At 38.5% G+C, this 13,918-nt stretch overlaps 1 protein-coding gene across 2 annotated transcripts in view; it reads right to left on the reverse strand.

Moving 5' to 3' along the window:
• Positions 1-7,537: 7,537 nt before the first annotated feature.
• Positions 7,538-13,918, reverse strand: part of LOC124619487 (stromal membrane-associated protein 1) — a 144,009-nt gene continuing 137,628 nt past the window's right edge. For both annotated transcript variants that reach the window (XM_047145901.1, XM_047145900.1), the window contains one exon: positions 7,538-9,401. In XM_047145901.1, the coding sequence (XP_047001857.1) occupies positions 9,177-9,401 (225 nt within the window). In that variant the 3' untranslated portion in view covers positions 7,538-9,176. The remainder of the gene's footprint in view (positions 9,402-13,918) is intronic.

Genomic DNA, 13,918 nt, shown 5'->3' on the forward strand with positions numbered 1-13,918 from the left:
TTGGTGCACTTTCGCCAGCCTCAGTCCATTGTTCTGACACTGGTGTGTAATGATGGATCCAGGTTTCATCAACTGTCACAAAGCAGCACGAAAAGCATTGTGGATTGTGATTAATCATTGTTAGACATTTGGTTGGAATGTTACACCAGATGCAGTTCCGCTTGACTGAGCAATCGTGGCACCCACCTCACACACAGCTTTTTCATATCCAGTTCTCTGGGCAGGATATTATGCACTTCCTCAGTTGAGATGACTACAGGCTCAGCAGTCTCATTACCATATCGTGGATTCTGTCAAACGTTTCCTTTGTGGTGACCTCAGTCGGATGGCCGGAGCACACTTAATCTTCAGTGCTTGTCCAACCATGTTTAAATGCATTAATCCAAATGTAAATGATCTTGAATGATGTTGCAGAGTCCACATGAACTAGAATTCCATTTGTATTTGTGTGGTAGACCAACCCTTCAAAAGAAAATGTTTAATAACAGCACAGAAATCTGTTTTCTCCATTTTCAGTCACAATCGACATACTGATCAATTCAGATGGCTGTCAACAATGAACTGTACACTGTAAATTGATGAAATTCTTTATATGGTCCTTGGAATAATTACGCTTACCAACTATGAAGGGTTGGGAGGAGGGGGGGGGGGGGGGGGGGGAGAGGAGAAGAAACCTCACGGAAATTTACCAGGCTTATCAAACCACCCATGTATCTATGAGGTTTAGGACATTAAGAAACCAGTTTGTAACTTGTTAAGTGGTGTAGAAGAAAAAATTGTCTCAAAAATCCAAATTTCATATAGGATAATGTACTCTCATCTTGTGCAACATGTTCCATGAAATAATACACTAACTGGCAAAAGGTCAGACTGCACCCTATGAGATCTCCACATACAATGTATGTCTACATTTTGTTGTCCATAATGTTCAATTGAACTGAAGCTTTCATTTTGATCTACATCAAAAACAGCTGATGCAAGTGGGTCCACATAATACGACCTCTGAAGCAGCTCATGAAGAAAATCCGGATTGCTTAAATTGATGCCCAACTGTCACATGATCCAAGGACATCGGTCAAATCAGAGGGCTCCTTGCACAGCAGTTAACAGATATGCAAATTAAGTTTCCATAAATGAAGAAGCTTCTCCATTTGCTCTGTCCTATTTCCTTTTACCTGTTAATCCATCTCCAAGTCTGAAGTACTACATTAGACATCATCTGCAGCTCTCTGCAATACCCAGCCCTTAAACTCCACTGTTGTTTCCTTGAAATGACATCAGACTTGTTACGTGGAACTGTGTGTGTTCCATATTAGAGATCAGAAACAGAGTGAATACAACACAACTAATGTTAAGGGTTGCATATATAAGAAATAAAAAAAAAATGGCTCCGAGCACTATGGGACATAACTTCTAAGGTCATCAGTCCCCTATAACTTAGAACTACTTAAGACTAACTAACCTAAGGACATCACACACATCCATGCCCGAGGCAGGATTCGAACCTGCGACCGTAGCAGTCGCGCAGTTCCAGACTGTAGCGCCTTTAACCGCTTGGCCACCCCGGCCGGCTTAGAAATCAATGTTTTGCTTTTAAGTCAGTGCTATACTAGATTCTTTCCTTCTCACTACAGTTCTGCAATTACGACAAGCCCAAACGGTTGCACTGTGGCTGGTTCCTGCTCCTTTACTCACTCTCTCTTATCGAAGCATGCAGGAGAGAGAGGCTAGTTCTGACTTCGTACACAACTTGAGCACCCGATCTTGCCACTGACACTCACTCAGAGAATCAGATAGCCTCGAAGGAAGCTAATTTTGTGAGACTGATTGGTGCGAGAAAAATACCCTTCAAAAGTGTAAGAGAGATGCCTGAAGAAAGTTCAATGCTACAGTACGTCCTTCACACAAATACAAAGTTTCTCAGAGAGAGAGAGAGAGAGAGAGAGAGAGAGAGAGAGAGAGAGAGAGAGAGAGAGAGAGAGCACAGAGCCAACCTCTTATTGAATTGCTAATTATCTCTTATAGACAAGTGGCCAATTGTGGGATTGCACTGTTACCTTGGAATCTGGGTCATTTTCTTGCACAGACTAAATTTTTCTTTACTTAGATTGGTGTGGGTGATTTCATCTCAAATCATACAACTCAAGAGTGAATGTGTCATCACTACGTCAAAGTTTTCTGAAAAAAATATATGTTGAAGATCCACATGATACCTCTCCAAAACCACAATATTCTGATTTTCTTATGATTTGTTGAAACACTACAGACCTCTCTAAATGAGAGTATTTTTGAAAATGCCATAACAAAAGGGAAAATTGAAACATTGTAATAAAGAAAGCAAAAGTGAGTGAGATCTGAATTTATTTTCAATAAATACTTTGTTCTGAATACTATGATATTAAAACACACACTCTCTGATATAAAAAAAAAAAAAAAAACGAACACACACACACACACACACACACACACACACACACACACACACCGAGCTGTTCTCATTTTTCTGGAAAAATAAATATGAAAATTTGTAACTTTTTATGAATTTCAAAATTATGTTTTGAAATATGAATAGTCACAGGATGTTAACTGTCTTAGAAAATGATGATGTGAAGGATGAAGGACTGCTGACTCTCAGCTAGGACATTAATGGATGGAATTCTTAGACTCAAAATATTTGTACATAAAAATGGAAGAATCTGAAATTTTTTGGTTATTTATAAAATTATTTTCTCCAGAACCCCCATCCTAAATGTTCTAAAAATTTCCTAGTATGTTAATAGGTCATGGTACACAGGGTACATACAGCATGTGCAATATTTGTCTGTACAATACGTGAGAAATTTTTTAGCTGGACCTAGCTCCACTCTCAAGATCAAAAGTTCATGGACACTTAGATATTTAAATAGATCGCTGATTTTAACTAAATGTCATGCAAAACTTGTGTGTGTGTGTGTGTGTGTGTGTGTGTGTGTGTGTGTGTGTGTGTGTGTGTGTCACATTTTCTTTTTACAATATTATTCACAAATTATTGTATTCTGCCATGATTTTATTTCATGACTTTCTATGAATTAGAATTGCCTACTGTGAAAACAGTTCATTTGTTTCTTTCATCTGCTGGAGATTAAATCTTGTTGCAAGATGTTTACAGACACATCCTACCCTATCACATGCAGTTTTTCCATGACATGTTGCTGAAAATATCCTTTTTTTTATCTTAATTCCTGTACTACAGTATTGACCAAGCTAAAAAGCAGAAACTAGTTTTTAAAATGAGATGCTGCATCCTCAGCCACACACACGTTTAGGAAATGCATGGCCACTAGAAGTTATGTCATCAATTATCGTGCTGACGGCATAGCATGCATGTGCACTGTCATGAATGAGATCATCACTGACAATAGCAAAACAGTGTGATGTTCCAAGGGAGTGAAACCTGTGATGTGTGCCAGTGGTAACTTTGAATTTCGTTCTGCAAAGCAATAGACCAGTGTTCAGCAAAGTCAAAATGAATAGTGTCACTATTCTGGGATGTGGCCAATTTTACTTCTACTATGGCATGTCTCTGAATCCTCCGGCTATGATGGTGAGCTATTCCTTTCATGACCCAATGCCTAACCTCTGTAACATACTTCTCTGGCTCTACTGTCTTCTTTACCAACTTTCCTCCCTTCCACAATGCATAGGTATGGTGTCATTGTCAGTATTGTGAAAGTGCAATGCTTCGACCATCATCACTTCAGCACCAGAACACACTGCACACTCCTGCAACCAACATTTATCTTGCAGCTCTTGACTCTTAAGCAAAAGCATCAGGTCCATCTCTGTGTACTTCTTTCCTATGACACTGCTTATGGCAAAACAAACAAGTTTCAAATTAGTGGAGTAAAGGGCTGGCACTTTACCAGTTTTGGTAGTAAGGAGTAGAATTTTGGGAGACCAATATTAAAATTTGAATTCTTTTTCATTAGGAAATATGCTTCTCTTATTGATCGTCATATATCTTTTTACTTTTTTTACTAACAGAGATGACATCAGCCTGGTTAGGACATCGCCTGTTGCAATCTTAGTCATCACTTGGGTAATATTTCAGAGCAACAATAAGTGTATCATCTTGCAATGGATATCCACATTAAGAATCTAGGCAAGCCAAAATACCATTCTCACACTCTATTTTACGAGCTTTTTAAATTAAATAAAGTGAGGAAGTGGGAAAGTATTTTTGTATCTGCTGTTTTAGAGTAGCTACCTGGTATCAGTGTCAGTAAATGTACCTGTTCCATATAGGAAGCAGCTGAGATAGCAGTATTTAGGTTTTGAAACCTCGCACAACATTTCATGCAAATATCACTATTTTCAGGTTCTGCACTAAGTGCATCTACATTACAAACTTCACAAAGTTTTGAAGATGTTGCTTTTATAAAACTTGTTTCATTTTCTTCCACTTTTCTTTTTCCATACTGTTTTCTTCTAGTGCTTATTACTTTTCCTGGACATTTAAGAGGGGATATAGTAGGGAGTACAGCAGAAATGCTAATATTCAATATATTAACAGCTTCTCATTCAGTAATATGAACATCTGCACTGACTACTTCAGTTTCGTATTTGGGTGATGGTGATCTTTCAGGTGGGTTGTCACTCAATTTCTTCTTGTAGTGAGTGTAGCAATTCCTGCACAGTCGATGTGATATTAATAACGTTAATTGAGGACCAAGATATTTCTGCAATACCTCTGATTTCCAACAACTGCGAAGATTTTTTCACTTTTCTTAAACACCATCCTCTTGTCTTTTTACATAGTCCACACACCTCACTCTTTCATTACTGTATTTCCCCACTGACGTCGTTTCTAATACAGATCAAACCAAATGTAAAACTTTATGCGAAATGGTTTACGTGCAAGTTCTCACTCATTTGTTATAAACAGAAGAGTGCTGGAAAAGTGTTGCCAACATGCACATTTTTCACTAGAAATTCACGGATGAGAAGTATGCAGAATGTTGAAACTGACCACTGTGATTGCACCAACTACTAATATATTAACGAAACAATATTTTGTGTAAGTGTCGAAAGTTTTCGGACGTAGGTATTCGAGTATATAATTCGTAGACTCATGAAAGTGCAATTTTTTACATTTTTAGTAATAAATATTTACATAATACAGATAGCTGGAGCAGAAAAGATACTGTTTATAACTGCATCGGTAATACCTGGTAATACGACAAAATATAGCGTCCTGTGACTTTCCAAATATAGAAAAGAAATTTTTTAAGTAGAAAAATTAACTTAAATTTCGTATTTTTGTCTTACATTTGTAAGTTAAAGAAAGCCCATTAGCACACAAGAGTCAACTAAATTTCAACACACTAAGAGGGAACTTTAATGCAATACATTCTCCAGGTCTACAGTACTTTTGGTTTATTAAGTTACATTCTTTTGTACCCTACTGTTTTAAGAGTTATTTACGAAATATATATTTTTCAAAGTGCTGTACCATTTACAAAAATTAAGATAAAACGAAAATATTTTACTTTTTAACACTTACGATATAGACGTCTAATATATATTTTTTCCAGAGAAATTCATGACCACAAGTTGACACAACCTATATGATTTGAGATGAAATCACCTGCGTGTATTTTATACAGGATGGGGCAAATAAATGTGTCCCAGACAACAGAGTTCCAGGGTACAAAGAAACACAGCAGAGGAAAGAAAATACAGTACTAACCTGACCACAGCAGATGCTGAAAGTGCCCACCATTCGTCTCTTGTCACTTTTGGGCCCCAGTCAACAAGTTGTTGTAGGCAGATTGAAGATGGACTGCTGGAATTATGAGTCTCATCCAAAACGTTTTGCTGCAGTTCTTTAAGACTATGAGGGTGGTAGTGGTACACCCTAGACTTGAGGGCTCCCCACACAGTAATCACAAACTGACAAATCACCTGCCCTGGGTGGCCATCTAGGACTGCGACCAAACTGACCTCTTGTCAGGTGTGAAGATTGTGAAAATGTGCTCCAACATTTGGCCAGCTGTATGGGCAGATGCCTCATTTTGTTGGAAGTACCTGTAGATCTATTCCTCCTCTGTTAATACTGCCACAAATGAGCTCAAAATGTTTGCAATGTAACGTGCCAAAGTCGGCACCCAATGAAAGAGGGTGTGAACAATAATGTGGTGTGCAGACACTGCACACCAAAAGCCAACCTTCTGACCTGCAATGGCGTTTCATGTAAGCAATGGCGTTTCATGTAAGTTATGTGGATTCTCTGCAGCCCAGAACCTGTGATTCTGTGAACTGACATTACCACTCACGTCCAAGCCATTCATTGTTATCTCATTGACCAGCCACTCACAAAACTGGAGGTGCTGAGGAGCATCTGCTAGTTTTAATGTATGAACACCAGACACTCAGTAGGGATACATGTGCAGGTCCAGGTGTAGTACTTGTCCACATGATCGCTGGGATATGACTGTCTCTTGCGACAGGCGTCGGGTATATTTGGAAGGACTCTGAAGAATTTTCTGGTGTGTGTGTGTGTGTGTGTGTGTGTTTTTAGAATGTTTTTTTGTCTTGTTCGGATCAGGTCCTGTCCGATGCCCTTTTCGGACTAAGCGTTGTCTGGCACTCTTTACTGGCACTTTGAAACCATAAAACTTCTCAGCAAACAGATTACATCATTTCCATGACTTATCATGTTACTCTCCACAAAAAACATTGACTGCTCCACTCACACTGACACAGCTCGCACTACGCTCTGAACTGGTGTGGCTTATGTGGCAGGCATACATGTGGTGTGCGCATCATAGGGTGCGGTTACATGCAAACATTCACATCTAATTGTATCCACTTGTCCAGACCACTTTAATTTGTCCCATCCTGTATTACTGCCGCTTACTTGGACGTATGACAGCACAGCTTATCACTGCATTAACTGAAGAAATAATGAAATAATAGGTAGAGGCTTGCCAGTGTGAAACAACGGAATGGTAAAAGACAATGTTTTTGTGGCTGGTTTACACAAGTGTGCCTGTTCAAGGGTTGAATGATATGCTGAAAATTATGACTGATGAACTAGCAGTATGAATGAGTTAACATTTAGCTGACCTTACAAGACCACCATAGAGTTACTTGCACCTAAACTGTAACATTAAATAAGTGTGACTTTTAGAGAGCAAAGAGACAAGAAGAAATTCAAACACTTAAGGGCGCAGTACAAGAAAAATTATTATAAATACAAGTTAACACATGGAGACAAACACCAAATCCAAGCAGAGTGCATGTGTGCAACTCAAGTAGATGAAGTTTATAGGAATCTTAATGAGTAAAAGTCTATGGATGTGTCGGTGAAACACTATTTGGAGATGACATATTTCTACTAATAAAGCGCTGCAGGTATGCATTTTATAGTTTCATACTCAGCAAATTTATATTTCACCTCCATACTCTTAAAACAAGAATGTCATTATAAGCAACTTCAAAATTTCTTTCGCAACAGTTTAAGTAACAGGAGAGGTGGACATTCAAAACACTGCAATGGAATGTAAAGAAATTTGATTATTTCCACTTGTACCCACAACAATGACAAAATACAAAACATATTTATATACAATTTCTCGCAGTTCACAGTTGTACAGTATCTTTTCATCTCTGAGCAAGGGTTTATGTATTTCACCAGGCACTTCTACAGCCAGCAGCAAAGTACCAATAAATAATGAATTTTTGATGTTAAATAAAAACTTTAAATTTGTACCAATCAGACTTTTATCCCTAATGTAATGGATCTGAGGTAGTCTTTCAAGAATATTGCTATGCGTAATTTTGTTATAGCATTTTGACTAGTCACATATAGGACCTCAGTCACTTCCATATTTAATGTGAAGGAAGTCATTAATACCACAATATTTTTTATGTGAACTGACTGAAAACACACAACTCACAATAAGATATATTAACAAAATCCTATTAAAAAATAACATCTACACACAGTTTGCTAAAAGCTACAGCTCTCAACACATTTTTACTACAAATTCCATTGGATATGCACACTTCCATTCAATATTCTTTAATATCATATTTACTCAATATACAATATGAAAATGATACTTTACACATATCAAGACGCAGGTATCAAAAACAAGTAACCTTTTTTACAAATAATGACCCCACTGTTTTATACACTGATGAATGAGGTGCCTATAAACGATACTGCGTTTTGTATATAAAAGCACTCACTGCATTTTTCTCTTTATCTCTCCCTCTCTGAAACAAAAAACAAACCAACCCCACACACACACACACACACACACACACACACACACACACACACACACACACACACACACACACACACACACAACTAAGCCACATACATACCAAGGTACAGTGAACAAACAATACATTTATGTATTTTAAAAACAATGTTAACAACAAATATTTGAGATTGCCTTTTTAAGCCTTTTCACAAACAATTACTACCAATGTGGAATATACACTGTAATTCTATATGCCTGTTGCACACTGACATACAGGCAATGAACTCTGTAGCACCACTAAGAGAAATCCTACAGTCTGCTATGTGCAGTTCATGTACCTCTCTATGTACACTTAGGCATGGCAATAATATCAAAGGCATAAATATTCCAATTTTTGGTATCTGCTCAAATTCTTCCACTGCACTGTAACTGAGAACTGGTAGAATTTCTGTTTTCAATATGTGATATTAGCTAATGTATGCACTACTCATAAAACTTCAAATTAAGTATGTTGGCAACACATTCAATGAATTTCACCACAACAGACGGACGCACCTGACTGCTGCTTGCACACTTACAAGGCAACAATATCAACTTTTTATACACAATATAATCCAAACATTGCTTCTGTCTCCATGCTTATGCACCGATTGCTTAATGGTCCCAACTTTGCTTGTTCCTGTGTGTTGTGGACAGGCTATCAAACAATGATTATTGAAACTCATTACATGCAGAACACCACAAAAGTAGAGTTCAACTGAAGCTGAGAAGCTGTTTGTAGTAAATATTGCAGAAAACAATAGAAATTAAAGATTATAAAATCTCACGCTTTACAATACTCCGTGATTTTGTGTAGTTTCACAGCAACAAATCTACCTCCCTATCAAGTACTATATTTTACACAATCAAATTCATATAATTCTATTGCCATAAATTAGTTGCCAATGTATGTCCAGGATTCGCTGGCTGGCCGAAAGTACTGATGCCCATTGCTGGTGTAGTAGTTGCTGTCATCCCTATTGCAGGTACACCCATTGTAGGTATACTCATGGCTGAAACTGGTTGCATGGGCATGCCCATCATACCTGGAACCTGGGCAGTAACCACTGGAGCACCCAAGTTAAGACGAGCCATCTGTTGTGGAAGCTGTCAACAAAAGCACCTTACATTATTGAACAAGATCAAGACTATTGCTAGATATACATATTAACAGTAATTAGAAACAAAAGCAATACAATTGCTTTGTTATGTGGCCACATTATTTCTCTTCTGACTTAATAACACATTACATCACTTGCATGCTTTTGCAGTATTCATTGACAATGCCTGATTTATGAACACACATTACAAGCTAACACAAGAAACAAAACAGCTGATAAACCTTGTATAATGTTGCAGGTTTCAACCAAATCTATTTGTAATCTCAATAGTGAGTCCATAGTACTTTGTTGCAAAAATAAACATATTATGACAATGCGTGTTTCACATGATTTACTTGAAACTGCATTCTCAACAAACACAAACATCATTAACCCAACAGACAGGGACAGAAGAAAACTATTTTACGAGTTATCCCGGTAATATTTTTATGTGGCTTAATTTTCTTTGTATTTACTTTTGTGTTGTTTTACTGCTTTTTACTGGCATGTTGAAAAGTGTAAGAGACCCAAGTTTAACAGTATATTTACTGTACAATAGGCATCACATTTGTTTACATGAACAAAGGGCATGTAAGTGTGGCTACGACCAAGACTTAGCAAAAAGGTCATCTAACCACGAATTGGTTGTCATTTGACAGTAAGAATTTTTCATGTGCCTAACTTTTATTTCTACTACAGAAATTGGAAATATTGTCATTTAAGTTATAGCAGAGATGATTTGATGTTGGTATTTCCATCTTACTGAAGTTCTGCGGAATGTGAACTGACATTCACACTTCTTTTACTGACTGTTATTAATAAGCAAAACTAGAGTACAATCACTTCTGATCAGTGCTCAAATAATTTTTTTCCTTTTTCTAAGAGGAACTAAGGGTCTAACATTTCCTTTCCTCTGAGGTATTAACAGTGTAATTAATAATACAGTGTGCCACAGTTTTATGTTCCCTATTGTGTGAAATTATTGAGTACTTTTTCAACATCAACTACATTCACCACATTTTACAACAAATTTTGAAAACTGCAGCTGACAAAGTAAAATGCCTAAACCAGATTCATAGGAGTTTTAACTGAGAACAGAGTATACGCAAAAATCTAACACTAAATTGAAAATCACCCTCTTTGCATTGTCATCATTGTCATATTCAGTCAAGCAACTGGTTGGATGAGACTCCTTGTCTCTGTAACCAAGTAACTACTACAACCTACATCCATTTGAAGCTATCTACTATATTGACTTCTTTGTCTCCCTCTACAGTCTTTACCCCTCCACTCTAATACAAAAGTGACATTTCAGAATGTGTCTTATCAACAGATCCCTTCTTTTAGTAAAGTTGTGCCAATAATTTCTGTTCTCCCCTAGCCTATTCAGTACCACCTCATAAGTTATGCAATCCATGTACCTAATTATGGACAGTCTTTTATAGTACCACACTTCAAAAGCTTCTATTCTCTTCCTGTCTTCCTGTCTTAACTGCTTACTATCCATTTTTAACTTCTGAATTGGCTACACTCTAGACAAATACTGTCAAAGCCTTCCTAACACTTAAATCTAAATTCAGTGTTAGCAAATTTATCTTTTCCAGGAACAATTATCTTGCCATTGCCAGTCTATACTTTATGTCCTATCTACTTTAGCCACCATCAGTAAATTTTCTGTCTAAATAACTGAACTCCTACATGAATGAAAATAGTTTCCGAATGAAAATAATCAATTTTGTCTATCACTTACATTATAGTTACAAAACTCATATGCTATTATTAGTGTGCCATTTTTAAATCTAATTCCCTCAATCACCTGATTTAATTTGACTACATTCCACTATCCTTGACTATCTTACATTCCACTTTTAAGAGACTGTCCACTCTATTCAAGCGCACTTCTATGTCCTTTACCACCTCTAACGGAATTACAATGTCACTGGCAAACTTCAAAGTTTTAATTTCTCCACCCTGAACTTTAATTCCCTTTCCAAATTGTTCTTTCCTTCCCTTCACAGACTGCTCAATGTACAGACTGAGCAACGCTGGGGATGTCTCTCACTCTTCTCATCCACTGTTTCCCTTTCGTCGTCTGATCCTTCTAACTGCCGTCTGGTTTCTGTACAAGTTGTAAATAACCTTTTGCTCTTTGTATTTTACTCTTGCTACCTTTAAAATTTTGAAGAGTGTGCTCCACTCAGGAACATCAGACGCTTTCCTCCATGTCTACAAATACTATAAATGTGTTCTTGCCTTTCCTTAAACTATCTTTGATTAGTATTGCCCCTCACATTTCTACATTTCTCTGGAACCCAAACCGATCTTCCCAAGATTGGCTTCCAACAGTTTTTCCATTTTTCTCTGTAAATAATTTGATTCAGTATTCTGCAAGAATGACTTATGAAACTGATAGACAGGTAATATTCACACCTATCAGCTCCTCCTTTCTGAACGGGAACTGTTCCTTTCTTCTTTGAAGTCTGAGGATATTTCAACTGTCTTGTACAACTTGCACACCATGTGGGATAGTTTGGCCATGGCTGGCTATCCCATGAAATTCAATAGTTCTGAGGCAATGTCTTCTACTCCAAGGGCCTTGTTTCAACTTAAGGCTGTAGTGATACATCCCATTCCTTGAATGAGAGGCATCACGTCCTTAAATACTTATCTCAGAGAAAAGAGGTTTGTGACAGAGTGGTCAGTAAGTGGTGAGCACCCCGCTGTTGGGAGGTGTTTTAAATCATAGGTGCTGATACCAGAGCTAATGGTCCAGTGACTGTATGGAAGTGGATAGCAGTCAGAGCCTACCTGCTGAGGTGAAGATGAGTTCCACAGAGCAGGTGGTGTGGAAGAAAGAGCTCAATGAAATCTAAGAACGTAAAAGTCAAAGATAATAAATGTATTTTAAGTGTTAATCATCAAGTTGAATATCAGGTCTGTTTTGTACATAGTAGAGAGGCAGTATACACGACAGTAGCTGTCCTCATTTATCGTGTAATGAGTTGCAATATTGAAGATAATATAATAATTCCAATCCCAAAGAAAGCAGGTGTTGACAGATGTGAAAATTACCCAACTATCATTTTAATAAGTCACAGCTGCAAAATACTAACACGAATTCTTTACAGACGAATGGAAAAACTAGTAGAAGCCAACCTCGGGGAAGATCAGTTTCGATTCCGTAGAAACACTGGAACACGTGAGGCAATACTGACCTTACGACTTATCATAGAAGAAAGATTAAGGAAAGGCAAACCTACGTTTCTAGCATTTGTAGACTTAGAGAAAGCTTTTGACAATGTTGACTGGAATACTCTCTTTCAAATTCTAAAGGTGGCAGGGGTAAAATACAGGGAGCGAAAGGCTATTTACAATTTGTACAGAAACCAGATGGCAGTTATAAGAGTCGAGGGGTATGAAAGGGAAGCAGCAGTTGGGAAGGGAGTGAGACAGGGTTGTAGCCTATCCCCAATGTTATTCAATCTGTATATTGAGCAAGCAGTAAAGGAAACAAAAGAAAAATTCAGAGTAGGTATTAAAATTCATGGAGAAGAAATAAAAACTTTGAGGTTCGCCAATGACATTGTAGTTCTGTCAGAGACAGCAAAGGACTTGGAAGAGCAGTTGAATGGAAGTGTCTTGAAAGGTGGTGATGGTTGTTGGGATGTTTAAGGGGGACTAAACAGCTAAGGTCATCAGTCCCCCATTCCAAAAACAGGCGAGACATAAATGCACGAAGCAGGTAAAACCCCAAGGGGAAGGAGACTCCCCCCAGGCCCTAAAAGAACACAAATGCGGTAACGAACACTACAGACACGAAGAGTACAGATGAACACCAGACAAAAGGAAACAGAAGAAAAGAAGATGGCCGGAGACTGGTTGACTGACCATGACAACAAAAAAGGGAGAGAGTCAACCAACCGACTACACACTAAAATCTGCAACCAAATATGAGAGACTCGAGGACAAGAGACACACAAAGGGAAAGGAGCAAAACCTCCCTAAATGGAACCATAAAAAGGACTACCACGAATAAAATTTAAAATGTCATCAGCCATGGAGGCATTGTCGTTTAAAACCAAAGGCAAAGTGTCCGGGAGATTAAAAGACTGCCGGAGGATGCGCAGTCGGGGACACTCCAATAAAATGTGGGCGACCGTCAGCTGGGACCCACACCAACACGGGGAAGGGGGGGGGGGGGGGGGGGGGGGGGGGGGGGGGGGGGGGGGATCCTCCTGACGCAAAAGATGGCCGTGCATCAGGTATGTATGGCCGATGCGGAGCCGACACAGGATAACAGAGTCCCTGCGAGAAGGCCGCAGGGAGGAGCGCCACACATCGGTCGTCTCCTCAACAGCCCACAGTTTAATCGGGGATGTCATGCCACGCCACTCAGCAGTCCACATCCCAAGCACCTTACGGCGCAACACCAGCTACTGATTGCGAGCCGTGAGGCCGATTTCCAAAGCTGGGGCGTCGATCGCCCCTTTGGCCAGCCTGTCGACACGTTCGTTCCCCGAGATG

The sequence above is a fragment of the Schistocerca americana genome, chromosome 6, assembly GCF_021461395.2.
Source record: "Schistocerca americana isolate TAMUIC-IGC-003095 chromosome 6, iqSchAmer2.1, whole genome shotgun sequence".
Lineage (NCBI taxonomy): Eukaryota > Metazoa > Arthropoda > Insecta > Orthoptera > Acrididae > Schistocerca > Schistocerca americana.